General features: G+C 36.7%; 1 protein-coding gene across 2 annotated transcripts in view; it reads left to right on the top strand.

Annotated features, from left to right (window-relative positions):
* MYO1D (myosin ID) overlaps positions 1-16,756 on the top strand; it is a 410,616-nt gene that overhangs the window by 111,169 nt on the left and 282,691 nt on the right. For both annotated transcript variants that reach the window (XM_074188955.1, XM_074188954.1), the window contains exons 2-3: positions 7,646-7,854; positions 16,574-16,667. In XM_074188955.1, coding sequence (XP_074045056.1) covers positions 7,646-7,854; positions 16,574-16,667 — 303 coding nt within the window. The remainder of the gene's footprint in view (positions 1-7,645; positions 7,855-16,573; positions 16,668-16,756) is intronic.

The following is a 16,756-nucleotide window of genomic DNA, read 5'->3' on the forward strand; positions in this document are numbered from 1 at the left end:
ATGCTTCAGCTACCAGAGAGACACAGAGAGAGAGAAATAGAGTACCACTCCTCAGTCTCACATCCCTAACATGCCTGTCTGCATGTCTAATACAGAACTCATCTTTCCTTCAAAACCTATTTGTCTTCTGGACCTCCTTATTACTGTGAAGGACACCTCTATCCTTCTGATCACTCAGGTTTGAAACCTGTGTCATCCTCATCTCCACACTTCCCCTACATGTTCAATTAGTTGCTAGGTCTTATGATTTCTATTTCCACAGCATCTCTCACCCACCTCCTCTTTTCTTCCCTCATTTGATCATCTTCCTTCTTCAGGTTCTTTCATTACCTTTTTCCTGGACTAGCAATAGTCACCCAATTGGTCTCTCTGCTTCATGTCTCCTCTCACTGCAGTCCATTCTCCACATAGCCACCAAAGTGATTTTCCTGAAGCATTGCTTCTCAGTGCATTCCAATGACTCCCTGTTTCCTCTAGGAAACCCTTTAAACCTAACTCTGCCCAACCTTTGAAACTTTCATCCATATTCCACCATCACATGTACACTGTGGTCCAGTCATACTGGTACCAACTAGTATGAACGTAATATTCTAGCTCTGTGCCTTTATTCTGACCATCCCTTCCCCTTACTTCCTTACTTCCCCTTCATCCTTACTTCTACCTCTTGGAGGTTTCCTTCTAAACTCAGCTCAAGTACCTCTTTTTTGCCTGAGACATTTCCTGGTCCCTTTAGTGGCTAGTGCCTTGCCCATCAAGGTTATCTGTTTTATATATATGTTTTTATATATCCATATGTGTACATTTTCTTCCCTTTTCCATAATCCACCTGTAAGCTGATTGCGAGCAGGGTCTGTTTTGCTTTTTGGATCTCCAGAGCCTGAGTCATAGTAGCCTCTTAATATATATTGACTTGCTTTATTTTTTCTGAATATATTTTTTCTATCTATCACCATTAAATTGCTTTACATCTTGAGAATAGCATTTGTATTGTCTGATATTTCAGTAGTTTCATCTCATTATTTTAATGAGAGAGACACTGGACCTAAAACCAAGAGATTCCTCGCTTAGATTCTCAGTTCCAAAAGTACCTCTTGAGCCTCAGATTCCTCTTCTGTAAAATGAAGACAATAATATTTGACTTCCCTACTCTCTGAGATTGTTGAGAGAAAAGTGCTTTTTTAAAATCATATACTCAACAAATGGGTGTTCCCTATTTTAAGAACAAAATTATATTGGATAAATTTAATCTGTATATCTTATTTACTTAGATGTATATTTTCTTCCATAAAATTTGTGCACTTTGAAAGCAAGTACTATTTCCCTTTTGTCCTCAGCCCAAAAAAGATTGTTAGATCATTGATCAACGATCAACTAAATCACTGATGATTGACAGAGCTCTCTTTTTATCCTCAGTGCCCTTATATCCAGAACTTGCCTCAAAAACATTTCTTGAATTGAGTGGCAATGAATACCCCCTGCTCTCCTCAGGTGCTAATTTGATGGAAGCAATCCATTGGGATGCTTATATCCTACCCTGTTTAGATGGGCATTTTTGGAGTCAATCTATTATCTAGATTAGGGAAGTGAGATGGCAGGTGGTGAAGAGACCTGCCTACAGTAACCCATCTAATTAGTGGCAAATCTGGTTTTGAATCCAGGTTTCATGATTCTTGTATCAGCTTTCTTAATACTAAATGATCACTTTATAACTGATCTTGCTAGTTTGGAATAATTGAAGGAAAACTAAAATTTGGTCATGAAATAGGCTGCAATATTCCCTTGTATATAATGGTCACTAAATATTTGTTTAATTTAACCATGGGAGACTATCAGAACCTAATAAGACCTTATTGTAAAAGGATTCTGGATGTTCCCCTCACCATTAAATAATTATATTTCAATGATTTCACATTTTTATAGCTATAGAGAAATTATCTTGAATAATAAACCAATTTTTTGGAATTTTTTGAAGCAATTACTGGATGTATAAAATGCTTACAGAAAAGCTTTAATTGCCACAATTAAATTAACCCTAAATCTATGAGGTTATTTTAGCTTAGACTTTTGTAGCACAAAGGAATTGCTGAGAGAGCTTGTAGAAAGAAGTTTTTCTTGATAAGCCCTTGGGGAGGGAAGCTTTCCTTGCTGTCTGCCCATGCTGGCTTGAGTACAGTACTATCTGGTGACAAAATAGCTGCATTAGATTTCCCCAAAGAGACTGTACTTGCCCTAAGACTCTCAAAATGCTAATGAATAAATAAAGTTATGTGCTGAAAAAAGTGTACCAGACTACCACCTAGTGGTAGTTCAAATGCAAAGATAAGTTGGTTTGGGAATGTGCATAAAAACCTTTCAAGAATTTCAAGAAAATCAATTCCAAGCATTTTCAAATTTGCTAATAGACAGTAAGAATTTGGTACATTTTCATAACAACATTGACCTTTCTTTTGTGATGTTATTTGGTGATCCACTGATACTTGTAGTTGTAATAGTAATACTTAAAATAATTTTAATTTAGAAATAAAATGGGAAAAAACTAAAAAACAAAGTCAAAATAAAATGGGGCAGCTAGGTAGTGCAATGGATAGAGCACCAGCCCTGGAGTAAGGAGTACCTGCGTTCAGATTTGGCCTCAGACACTTAATAATTACCTAGCTGTGTGGCCTTGGGCAACCACTTAACCCCATTGCCTTGCAAGAAAACAAAAACTAAAAAAAAAAAAAAAAAAAAAGTCAAAATAAAATGGATATTTGGGAAATGATTGCTGTTTTTCTATAATGCACTTTTTGGCGGTGGCGGTGGTAGTTCGGTTGTTTTCAATCATATTTGGGGTTTTCTTGGCAAAGATATTGGAGTAGTATGCCATTTCATTTTATACACAAAGAAACTGAGGCAGACAGGGTAAAGTGACTTTTCCAGAGTCACACAGCTAGGAAGTGTCTGAGACTCAATTTGAACTCAAAAAGATGAGTCTTCTGGAACTTTGTCTACTACGCCACAATGTGCCAGTTAATGATACCCTCTAGACCTGATCTTGTGGGTTGGGGAGATATATATATAATATCATCAGTCTTGAAGTATTTATTAAATGCTTTTATTTTTGAGGCTCAGTTTTTAAGATTTAGAATACAAATACAAACAGAAAGACTGTACTACTCTCAAGGAGCTTACTCTCCTTGAGTAAGGAAGCCAAAAGGAGGGAAAAGAGAGCAAAAGGAAGCCAAAATGGGGGAAAGAAGAAGATACAGCTTTGGGGTGGGGTGGAGAAAGTCTAGTGCAGCCTGGTGAGGAATGAAATGTGGGTGGTCTGGGTGACCTTGAGTAGGGATTCCAATCAGAAGAAGAAGCCATAAGGGTGGAAGGTTCCCCAACCAGTCACTTCTAAGACTGACATTAAGCTTCCAGGATAAAGGAGTTGTTGGGTCTTTGCAGAGGAAGTCTGGACTGCAGCCGTGTATATTTGGCACTTTTTATATATTTTCACAGACCCTATAGAACATGCATTTCTGATTCAACAATAGCTTCTTCTAGGTCTGGAGAATATTAGAGCTGGAAAGAACTTAACTGTCATCTGATCCTCCAGCATCCCTCCCTCTCCCTCTACAAACAAGGAAGCTGAGCCTCAGAGAGGTGAAGTGACCTGATATTGGTTAGATCGCTAATTAATGGCAGAGTTGGAACCAGAGCCCCATTTAACTCTAAGTCTTCTGTGTGAGTTGAAGTATCGCACTCCCTAATTTCAAGAATTGCCTCTTGCATACATGGAAGCAGCCCGGTGGATTCATGTCAATGGTTCTCAGATTTTGTGGGCTTAGTCCCCTTGGACTAAACTAAAATTAACAACAACCTCAAAAAGCTTTTGTTCTATGGATAATGTGTTGATATATTATGAAGTTAAATATCTTATTTTTATGGAAGTAGTTTTGATCTCCTGGACCACTTAAAAGTGTGCTGGGGACCCCCAGGAATTCCTGCACCAAACTTGGAGAATCACTGGTATAGTAGATAGACAGAGAACTGGTCTGGGAGCCACTAAAAACTGCATGTCCCTCCAATATATATTGCCCCTGGGCAAGTCACAGCCTGCCAGTGTTCTAAATAACATTCTCTAAGTCATCAACCTGTGCTGATACAGAGAATTCTCTCTTCTAGGAGTTCTCTATATCAATGAAATCACAGGTCTAGACCCTATTTCCCAGATGGGTAAAATATTTCAAGAGGCTAGAGTTATCAATTCTTCATTGCTCATTTTTGGAAACAACATATTGACTAATAGGTGAAAGAGAATATAGAGGGTGAATCAAGTTTATTTCATTATTCTCATTCACTGTCTTTCCTTTGAAGAGAGCAGTTTTTTTTTAAGAATCTAATATTGAATTGGTAACCTAGCAAGGAAACTGAGTAGCCTTCAGTTCCTCGCCTTACAAGTCTAAGATGTCATAAATTCATGGCAGAGACACAAGGCAGTACTTGTAGCACTGACTTTTAAATTGCTAGATTAACATTTTTAGAAGCATTTTTTTGCATTCATCTAAAAGATGAGGAAAGAAGAAAGGTGGCAGAAAAAGTGACAAAGCAACTTCTAATCCAAACTGAGGAAATAGGACAATATGTGGGGGGGAATGACATGTGCAAATGAATATAAATAGATAGCTAATGATTTTGATTACTCAGAGATGGACTGACTCTCTCAATGGATGAAACTCTTGATTTCAGTTTCTCGTCATCTCTGTTTACTCTTACTCTAAATTTCATCCTGTAACTAGAAACTCAAGAAGAGCTGCAAGGAGGTTTGAGGTTCCCTCCTTTTCATTTAAAATGATTAATTACCAAAGATATCCCTGGAAGGGGCATGAACCAGACAGCAAGGGAAAATTAGAGGAGTCTCTATGGAGGCTTAAGCTGTAAGGATGACTTAGCAACCTGGGTTCTACTATGTGGATGTGTGTGTTGTAGATGTGTTTATTTGTAGGTGTGTGGTGTGCATGTATGTGTGTATGGAAGGTGTGTATGGATGTGTAGGTGTGTGTGCTGTGTATGTGTTTGTAAGTGTGTATAGGTGTGTGTGGATATATAGGTGTGTGCAGTGTGTATGTATGTGCAAATACGTGTGTGTAGAAAAGTGTTTATAGGTATGTGTGATGTGTATCTGTAGGTATGTGTGGTGTGTGGTATGTGTGTGTGCATGTGTGTGAGTTAGTGATTGAAGGTTTGAGGAGTTTTTTCACTCTAAATATTTCTCCTCTAGTGCATTCTTCTTGATAGAGTTGAGTATATGTACCTGTAAATATGAATTTATATCTGTTTAGTGAGAATGAGTGTAGGAGTAAGAGAAGAAGTATCCCAGAGCAATGGCTCTACAGTCAGAAGATTTAGGTTCAAATACCATTTTCTCCCATTACCTGAATAGCCAGAACCAATTCATTTAACCACATTAAGCCTCAGTTTCCATTTCTAAAACAGAGGTGGTAAAATAGATGTCCTGTGGTCCCTTCCATACCCAGTGTCAATCACCCTATATCTAACTGTGTCTATACTTCCCTTGATTTCTTTTTCTTCTTTGAGGCAGTCGGTGTTAAGTGACTTGCCCAGAGTCACACATCCAAAAAGTGTCTAAGGCAAGATTTGGACTAGAGTTCTCCTGACTCCACCATCTACCTGCCCCTAGTTGCCCCCAACAATTTCTTGAATAAGCTTCCAGGCTAACTTTCATTCCTGTAACCTTCCTTTCTAGAGGTAGTGTAATTCCTCCACTATGGTTTCTTTACCTGGTGAAATCTATTTTTTCTCTTCTGATTTCTCCCCTTTGTTTTGGGAATAGGAATCTCCTATCCTCCAAAATGTTGATTACCTTCCCCTTCTGTCTTATGCTCCATTGGCTTTTCTCCCTAACTATATATGAAGAGAAACAGCAGGATTGATTCCTAAAGGAAATTTTGAACCTATTGAAAATGTGAATTCAATTCAGCAAGCATATTTTTAAATTTGTCTTTTATTGTTGTTTTTGTGCATTTTTGCATTTTTCGCGTATTTAATGTGTGTTTATGCATTTATTTTTTAATCTATTTTACCATGTACTAGGCAAGCTGCTAGGTAGAAGGGATGCAAAAATCAAACAGTCCTGCCATCAGGGAGTTTATTAGAGAGAGACATCAGGAACAGAGATAACTGATATGAAATTTAAGCAAAATACTATTTGGGACACAAGGGTTGAGTAAGGATCAGGAAAGACTTCTTGGTCTTGGTGATGTCTGAACTGAACTTTGAAGGAAGCTTGGATTCCGCACATGGAGACCAGGATCCTAAATGGTCGACAACACGTAGTCTTGTTTGTCTGAAGCTACATATGTGAAAGGAACTGTGAGATGTAATCTTCCCAGGGCAGGATTGTGAAGGACTTTAATAGTTGGCACAGTGGACAGAGGGTTGGCCTTCTGGTCAGGAAGACAGGAGTTTAAATCCTGCCTCAGACATTTCCTCTTTGTATTATCTGAGCAAGTCCTTTAACTCTCTCAGTCTCAATACCCTTATCTATGAAATGGAGATAATAATAACACCTGCTTTCCAAGCTTATTGTGGGGATCAAATGAGATGATATATATCAAATGCTTTGCCAACCTCAAAGCATTATGTAAATACTAGCTATAATTATTAGTTATTTTTGTTATTGCCAACCACTGAAATTTGTTTTGGCTAGAAGAAACAGAAACATTAAAGTTTTATTAGCAAAGAAGTAATAAATTCAGATATATTAATTGCTTCAGATATATTAATTGGGTAACTGGAGGATGGATTGGAAAAGAAATCAAAGAGAGACTGATTAGGAGGCAAATGCAGTAGATAAGAACTGTATGATGTTTGAATATGTCAGTAGAGAAATGTGGTAATAGAGATTTGCTAATACTTAACAACTGGAAATAAGGAGCAATGAGTGAGAACAAGGATACCACCTAGTTTGTTAAACTGAATAATTAGAATAAGAGTTCTTATCCTGGAGTCCATGAATAAAATTCAAATTGTCTATGAACTTGAATATGAGAAAAATACATTTTATTTTCACTAGCCTTTAGCAAAAATTTAGCATTTCCATCAAATATGAATTTTCAAAAATAATAATATTTTATTATTTCCAATTACATAGTAAGATAGTTTTCAACATTCATTTTTGTAAGATTTTGAATTCCAAATTTTTCTCTTTCCCTTCCTTCCCCTCTCTCCAAGACAACATCTGATGTAGATTACACATATACAATCATGTTAAATGAATTCTCAAATGCAATTTAAAAAAAATATATTCTGACCATGGTGATGGATCCATCAGCTTTTCCAAAGTAATTCATTTCATCAAGGAAAAAAAACCCTGGTGTCCTCAGAAGGAATAATGGTTAGGAGGAGAGGGTGGGTTTTTTGGTGAGTAAGATAATGAATTCTCTTTTGGATATGTTGCGTCTGAGATGCCTAAAAGATATCCAGGTGGAAACATCTAGCAGATAGTTGGGAGATGGAGGACTGCAGCCCAAAAGAGAGGTACCAGCTGAGAGTTTGTCCCTGGTATCTCTGAGCATGAGAGAAATTATCATATATAATAAAAATAGCATTTATCTTATAGCTAACTCTTCCGTTTTCTTTGACATCTTTACTACAGGTTTGAAAAAGGACGCATTTACACATTTATTGGAGAAGTCGTCGTTTCTGTGAACCCATATAAATCCTTAAATATCTATGGAAGAGACACCATTGAACAATATAAAGGGCGTGAGCTCTATGAAAGGCCGCCTCATCTCTTTGCCATTGCTGATGCTGCTTACAAAGCCATGAAGAGGCGATCAAAAGACACTTGCATTGTGATATCAGGTAGGCTGGAGAAGGCCGCTTGCCTCTCATATTTCAATAAAATTGGTTTCCTTTATAATTTTATATATTTTTACTTCATACATTTAAAAACATTGAGCTTCCACTGGAACGGATCCATGATACATACAAAAATGTTTTACATAAACATTCATGTCTACATTCTTATAATCTCTAATGGTTATGTATTATTGTTGTGTTTGTAGATCATGGCTGTTTCCTCCCCCCCCCCCCGCCCTTTTTAGCATTGAGTTATACTTAACATTTTTGTGCAAATGACTTTCTTTTGAGTGGTTTCTTCATGCTGCATTCCCCAAAGTAGGATCACTAAACTGAGTGGCATGAAAAAATGTTTATCCTTTATTTTCAAAGGAAACCACAACATCAGGGGGGGTGATGTCATGACAAGCACATGAATTGGATTTGAGTGAGGGGGATGCTAAGCCCCTAGCTTCACTTTCTCGTTCAGAGTCATCTGGGTCCAGTGGCCAGATGTGAATCAGGATGACTGGAGATAGAGTTGGCCCTGGATGTGGGGCTATCAAGGTTAAGTGACCACAGAGCTAGTAAGTGGCAAATGTCTGAGGCTGGATTCAAACTCCCATCCTCCTGAGTCCAAGGACAGTGCTCTATCCACTATGCCATAGCTTCATAGAAATTGTTATTGTTGGGAAAAGGAACCCCATCAAAGATTTATGTGAACCAGTGCAATGCTGACCTTAGAAGTGAGAGGAGGTAGGGTGGATGATGTGTATGTGTTTGTAAATAAATTACATATATGTAAACATGTTTTATATATCATGATGTATGTATGCATACATTTCTATATACAGACATGCAATCATGGGTATACATATGTATGTGTGTGTGTATGACATCTGCAACAAATTAAGCAGAATAAGAAAACAAAACTGAGAAGAGATGAATGATATACATCCAACCTTCCCTTTATTGGTGAGGTGGAGGACAATTGGTATAGCATGCCGAACAGGCAGCCAGATGTAATTAATGTATTGATTTTACTGAGCTATTCTTTATTATTTGTTTTGTGTCTTTGCCTCTCACTCAGTAGAGGAACAGAGGAAGGATTTATCAGGAAATCAGGGAGATATAAAAACAAAAAGCACCAATATACCTTTTTATATTAAAAAAAGATTAAAAAACTATATAGAGAGCAATTGATTAAATCTGAATACTTCCAATTGGAGGACCATCAATAAATGTGTAAATTATAATTCAGTCACAAAATAAATAGGAATAGCTTATTGAGTACTTTCCTACCAGCTCACCAACTTTCTATTAAGGTGATGAACCTAGCCAGAGAAAACCCTTCCTATAACTAAGAAATCCCAAAATGCCTTTACCTATCATAATTGCCTTCATTAAGTAATGGCTTCCTACTTTTTCCTGTTGTTTGTCTAGTGGTGTGCTCATTTTTCTGGAACTATGAAGGGAGTCCAACCAAAATCCTTTTCTGTAACCCTTGCTATTCAAAAATCTTGGTGAGGCTTCCATGCTATTTCTTATATGAAGTTGCCATATTTTTGACTAACCAATTTGGTAACCAGAAGTGAAGTAAGAAGATAAGAAGAATCTTCTGCCTTCTTCATAGGCCTCCAAATTGAAACATAAAGCCACTGCCACTGGGGAGACACAGAATGTCGAAGTAAAGCTTAATCTTTTCCCACTTGTTGTTCAGACATTTTTTGGTCATGTCTGATTCTGCGTTACCCCATTTGGGGTTTTCTTGGCAGAGACATTGGAGTGGTTTGCCATTGTCTTCTCTAACATGTTTTACAGATGAGGAAATTGAGACAGTCAAGGTTAAGTGACTTGCCCAGGATCACACAGCTAGTAAGTGTCAGATTTGAACTTAGGAAGATGAGGTTTCCCAACTTTAAGCCCAGTGCTATATCCACTGTACTACCTAGCTGCTCCCTTTGCCATAATGCCCCATTACCACGGCCCTAAGAAGGGCTGTAGTTACAAGGAAGATACACTGGAGAATCCTGGTCTATGACTTTCTCATGTTCCCATATGAATGTATTTTGTTGTTATATCACATTTATTTACATATAGATATAGATGTATATAATATATAGATATTCCTTCCTCCTACTCCAACCTAAAAGCCCATCTCTTATAACCAAGGATTAAAAAAGAGGGAGAGGAAATATTAGTTTGGCAAAAACAATCAACATATCAGCTGCTTCTGACCCTGTTATCTCTGGACATCCAGGTCACCCTCCTTGCTTTCTCTGAGAGTTCACTGCCAAGCTCAGTTTTTGTTTCCATCCCAACCCTTGCCTTTCAACTGAGAGACTTGAGCATTTCTGTGGATGTTCCCTTAATCTTCAAGCTCCTCAACTCTCAAAAGGACCATCTTGCCTTTGAGTCTGTGATCACTCAATACGGTTTTACTTCCCTGGTTGAAAATTTGAAATGCCTCTATCTGACCATGACTTCCAATCATTCCACCTCTCGTTATGCTTCAACCCTCCTATGTTCCTCTTTGGCTTCACTGTGCCCTCTAGTGTCCATTTGTCAATAATCTCCCTGGATAATATCAACCTTCTAGTTAACGAGTTCTATATGACTCTGCCTTCTTCTCTCAGGTCCTTCTCCTCCTTCTCCTTGCTGCTTATGCCTCGCCAAATACTATCCTGGAGTATTCTTACTGTCCACTGCATCCGCTCCTCATGTGCTACTAAATGGGACTAGAGGAATTCACACACTCCATAGACTGGGTCCATTACAAATCTGTGTTATCTAATCTCAACTGGTCCCTCACTGCACCTGTCTGAATCATTCTTTGTCTCATTCCCCAAAGAAATTATTTTATATCTTTCTCAAGTTTCCCATAGCACTCTCTCCCTCTTAGTAGAGAACTTGCTTCATATATTACCAAAAGAATTAAGACCACTTCCCATTGAGGTTCCAGTTATTCTTTTCTCTATATCTCAAAGTCTCATGTCATCACCTTTTATGCCTTCCCCCGATGAAGGAGTGATATTTTTCTTCACCATTGTCAATTCTCTTTCTATCTATCTGTCTGTCTGTCTATCTAGCTATCTATCTATCTCCTGTATCTATCTATCTATCTATCTATCTATATATATATATATATATATATATATATATATATATATAGCTACAGTGAAGGAATGGGATAAAATATATCTATCTTTACATCTTTATTGAAAGAGAGAGAGAGAGAGATCCTTTATCCCATCCCCTCCCATTTCCTCCATATTGTTACCACTCTCCTTCTAGTTAACCTTAAGTCTCTTGCTTTTTATGGGCCACCTCCCTCCTGTTTAAAAATGTCAAAACTCCCCCCATCTTAAAAAAAAAAGACCTTCATTTGACACTACCATCCTTTCAAGCCTCACTTCCACATCTTATTTCTCTTTCATATCCAAACTCCTAAATAAACTTTGTGTTTTAATGCTTCACTTCCATTCCTCTTCTCAACCCTTTGCATATGGCTTCTTACCTCATTACTCAATGAAACATTTCTTTCTAAAGTTATTCTTCTGAAATTCTCTTAATCACTCATGGTAATTTCTCCTGGTCTTTCCTTAATTTTTATCCTCCTCGATGTCTCTATGGTATTTACCACCCTTTCCTCCCAGATAACCTATTTTCTCTGGATCCTCATGACACTGCTTTTCTCTTTGTTCTCTTCTCCTCATCCTTTGCTGGATCATCATTCATATCATACCCCTTAACTGTATCCTAAAGCTCTATCCTCAGTTCTTTTCTCAGCAAATACTTTCTGATAGAGACCTTATCCAATCTCATGAGTTTAACTATCATATCTATGCAGGTGACTCTCAAATCTATATATCTAATCTAATCTCTTTCCTGAGCTTTCAAGTTTCACATAACTAACTGTCTATTGGATGTTCCCAACAGGATATATAGGTTATCTCCAACATCTCCATACCCTATAGGCTCTTTCCTCTTTCTGTATTCTCTATTAAGATTTGGTAATTGATTAGACAATGTGGGATGAAGAAGATATGGATGACTGGAAGGATGATGGTGCTTTTGACAGTAATAGAGAAATAAAGTAACCAAATCTTGTGGAATCTACCTCAACATTATTTCCTTTATCCATCCTCATATCTCCACTTTCATGCTTAGTCTTATCACTTCTCACCTGTTTTATTGCAGTACTCTCCAACTTGTCTCTCTGCCTCGAGTTTATCCTCTAATCCATCCTCCCCATAGGTGCCAAAGTGATTTTCCTTCTGCACAGATCTGATCATGTCACTTCCCTGCTCAATAAATTCCACTGACTCTGCATTACTTTGCTTTGGTACCAATTACAAGTTCCTCTATTTAGTATTTCAGGCTTATACAGACTGACTCCAGACTTTGTATCTAAGCTTATTCTATACTGCTCTCCTATAAATACTCCATGAATTAACTAAACAGGTCTTCCTGCTCCGGTTTCCAACTCTAGCCTTTGAACAGACTCCCAGTACAAATTCCTCCTCACTTCAGCTTCTTAGAATCATTTTGCTCCTTCAAAATTCTGCTCAAGTGCTGGTTCCTATATGAGGCCTTTCCTGGTCCTCCCAGTTGCTAGAGTCTTTCCTCCTCAAATTATTTTGTATTTATTCTGCATATATGCCATATATAGCTAGATGTTCATGCTGTCTTTGCCAATGCCAGATAAGCTTCTTGAGCACAGATACTGTTTTATATCAGTCTTTGTATACTCAGCCAAATTACAGACCCTTAATAAATGCTTATACTGATTGATTGATTGACTTAGTTCAATACCCATCATCTCTTATCTCTGTAATGAAGAGGCCTCTCCTGAGGCCAAGTTTGGTCATTATTATTACATAGTGTTAAACTTTGATTATTTTTTTCTTTCCATTTATATCACTGTCCTTGTAAACATCATTTTTCTCATGTGTCTTGCTTCAATCAGAATGAATACATATTACTAGTCCTCTGCTTCTCTGAGTTTATATGTGTGTGTATGTATATATACACACATATATATACACACACATTTGTTTAGCCATTTCCTAATTTCTAGTAATGTTTTGTTTTCCTTTTTTGCTGTCATCAAAAACACCACTGTCAATATTTTGTATATATGGATTCCTTCTTTGTATTCTTGACCTTCTCATGTTATATGCCTAGAAAATGTATTTACAGGTTTAAAAAATTGACATTTCAGTCAAGTTTTTTCAGTCTAATTAAAAGTTGATTTCCAGAATAGTTGGACCAATCACAGTTACAACAACAATTGTTAGTATTCCTGTCCTTTTACAACCCCTTTAATGCTGATACTAATTTTCTGGGTCTGAGGTAAAACCCCGGAGTTGTTTTAATTTGCATTTGTCTAATTATGTGCAATTTGAAGCAATTTTTTATGATTTTAATATTTTGTCATTTTAGAACCATTTGCTCATATCCTTTGACCATATAACTATTGGGAAATTACCCTTAATTATATATAGTTCTGTTAATTTCTCATCTATTCATATCAGACCCTCATCGGAAATATTAGATACAAAGTTTTTTCCTAATTGTCACTAACTGCACTGATTTTGTTTGAGCAAATGTGCCTTAATTTCATATAATTAGGATGACTGATTTTTATCTTTTATAATCTCTAACCCTTGGTTGGCAGAAAAAATTCTCTTCTCAGCTACAATTACAAAAGGTATCTGATCTACTTCTCTTCTCATTTTTTTCTATGATGTGACTTTTTTATATTCAGGCTAAACAATGATTTTGAACTTGTGGCATTTGTTGTAAGGTTCTAGTCTAACTAATTTCTGCCAGATGTTTTCCAGTTTTCACAACAATTCTTATTAAACATGGGGTCCTTCCAAGAATAGTTTTTGTTTGGGGGCTGGGTAGTTTCTCGTTTTTGGTTTATTTAGCCTATATTCTCTTAATGCAAAGCATTTAAGCTTAAAAAAAAAGAATGTCTTTTCCCAGAACTCAATATCCTAAAGTCTAAGATATAAGCAAAATTCTTGACTCAGTGAACCACTTGTGAACTACCATATTTCAGGTTAAAGTTTTGATGTGAGCAATTTAAAAAAATCTATGCTACAGAATAAATTGAATCCAGATAAATGCTTCAGGACAATCAGTCTAGATCTAGGTAACTTTCTAGAAAACTTGTATATTTTAAGTATTTAAAAAGGACTGTCCCAAGAAAACCTGGAAGTCTGATTTCCTTAATGTCTTCCATCTTCCATTAAATAAAATGCATTTTCTGACTTCCATCATAACATTCCTATCCTACTGTCTTTATTCCTCTCTTCTCCTAACCCTTCCATCTGTCAACAAGTAATAAATAATAATAATAATAATAATAATAATAATAATAAACTTCATATATGTGATGAGGGGAATCAGGAAATGGTCACATTGAGGTAAGGTTGTACAAGTATGCATTTTTCTTTTAAGCCAAGATCTTCCGCAGCCTCTCTCTAATAGTTTACTAGTGCCTTCCTTCTCCTGCCTTTGTGTTCAAAGTTTCCTTAACTTTTATATTCATATCCATATATAGGAAACCCTTTTTATTCAGGATTTGCCATTAGAAATTTCCAGTGATTGTAGTAATGGAGCTAATTTCCTTTTTTGTGAGAGGATGTTTCCCTGTTTCAGGGGGCAAGCTAAGAGGGGAAGTTATTGGCCTTCCTCCTGTAGAAAATGGAAACATACTGCTTAGCAATGTTTTAACATGTCCCAGAAGGCTACCCTGACAACAGTATTTTGTAATAGTATCATCAATATATAGGAGGTTTCAGGTAAGACTAGTACCTCTGGTGTGATGGCTTACCAAACCCTTTTCTGGACCAACGTTCAACCTTTACTAATGGCTCAAAGAATTTGTAGCATGCATAGTGGCTGCACTCTTGTAAAAATGTCTAGGCAGATGAGATAAATCAGGTTAAAGGTAACCAACAGGGCTCACATCTCTTGCTGAGTTAGGTAGATATCTACTCTAAGCATGTGAAGGCTTCCTCTGGCAGAATGGGCATAGAAGAACAGTTTGTTCCATTTGTCCTAAAGGTGACTAAAACAGGTGCTGTGGAGGGCTTAGAGCTTGGTCAAGCATCAGAGATGCCAAGGTCATCCACTGCATTCTAGGTCATCACCAGTTATCTTGACTTTTGTCCTGCCACTGAAAGAAGCTAACAACTTTGTGCTACTTTGCCATACTTAAATGTAATGCATATACAAATCAAGACATCAGCCATGAAGTCATTGGACTTCATCAAAAATGAAGAATGAATAGCAATAATGTTACAGCCACCTTCTACCATAAAATTGCAAAATCCCAGTGTAATATTATTTAACTAGTTTCTTTTTTATTGGATGTTTCTTATAATTTGCTCCATTTCACATCATTTCATCTAAAAATGTGTTTTTGTCTATACCATCATCAAACAGGGAATATACATATACTAAAGCTACATGGTGTTTAAAAGGGTTACCATTTACTAAGATTTTGTCTGCAGATAGACAAATGTAATTGAAGAATTGAAATATATATTTATATTGAAAAAAGGAGCTGTAGTAAAAATTAAGTAATTGTAGTATTTTGTATTGGGAAGAATAGTTCCTTTGTTTATAGCCTAGCACAATACTCTGGAATTTCTATATGCATAGGATACCTAGACAAAATCTACAAACTGAAAGTCAGCTTTAGTAGTAATAACACCATATATCGATGAAACATTTCATGCTTTTAAAAGTAGTTTCACATCTGTTATCTCATTTGGTTGTCATGACAACCATAGAAAGAAGGTAGGGCAGTTATTATTATCCTGATTTTACAGATGAGGAAACTGAAGCTTAGAAAGAATGTGTGATTTCCCCCAAGGTCATGTAGACAGCTGGGTATGTTCAGTGTGCCCATATCAGATGCCACATTTTCTGATTCCTAATTCAGTATTTTTTTGTATTACATACTCTTGTTTAGAATCCCTAATATTCCCACCCTTTCTTTACTGAAACCACTGAATACCATTCCTCCCATTTGTGCCTGAAAGAATAATATTTTCTCTCTTCTCTTCTCTTCACTTCTCTTCTCTTCTCTTCTCTTCTCTTCTCTCTCTCTCTCTCTCTCTCTCAACACTCAGGATCTTTAAAATTCTATTGTAGGTCAGTGATCTTAACAATGAATGGCTTTTCAATTCCTAAAATGTTTTCATTCCACCTGATTACCTGATTAGCAGTCAGTACTGAGAGTTAGTCATCTTTCAAACTAAGAAGTTTATTTCAGGGGCAGCTAGGTGGTGCAGTGGATAGAGCACCAGCCCTGGAGTCAGGAGTACCTGAGTTCAAATCCTGCCTCAGACACTTAATAATTACCTATCTGTGTGGCCTTCGGCAAGCCACTGAACCCCATTGCCTTGCAAAAAAAAAAACTAAAAAAAGTTTATTTCAGACCTTTTATTTCTTGAATCAAAGAAAAAACCTTATAAATCTTAATCTTGTAGGGCTTTTTTCCTTTTACAGTGACTTATTCTTTCTAAAGTTTTAGGAAATTAAATAACAAAGGAATAAAATATTTCAAAGTCCACCCAAATATGAGTGAGAAGTGGAGTCATTTTAAGTGACCAATGATAATGTTAGATGTTGTACTTTTTAAAAATTATGTTATTTTACTTCCTGCTTTGGACTTGAATGATTATGTCTTATATAATTCATGTTTATGGGTTTATTTTAGGTGAAAGTGGTGCTGGGAAAACTGAAGCCAGTAAATATATAATGCAATATATTGCTGCCATTACTAATCCCAGTCAGAGAGCAGAGGTTGAAAGGTAAGAGCATATTTTCATATTACTATCAAGTATCCATGGACTTTCCCTTTCTAAGCAGCCATATGGTTATATTTTTTTACCTAAGCATG

This window comes from Macrotis lagotis, chromosome 5 (assembly GCF_037893015.1).
Source record: "Macrotis lagotis isolate mMagLag1 chromosome 5, bilby.v1.9.chrom.fasta, whole genome shotgun sequence".
Lineage (NCBI taxonomy): Eukaryota > Metazoa > Chordata > Mammalia > Peramelemorphia > Peramelidae > Macrotis > Macrotis lagotis.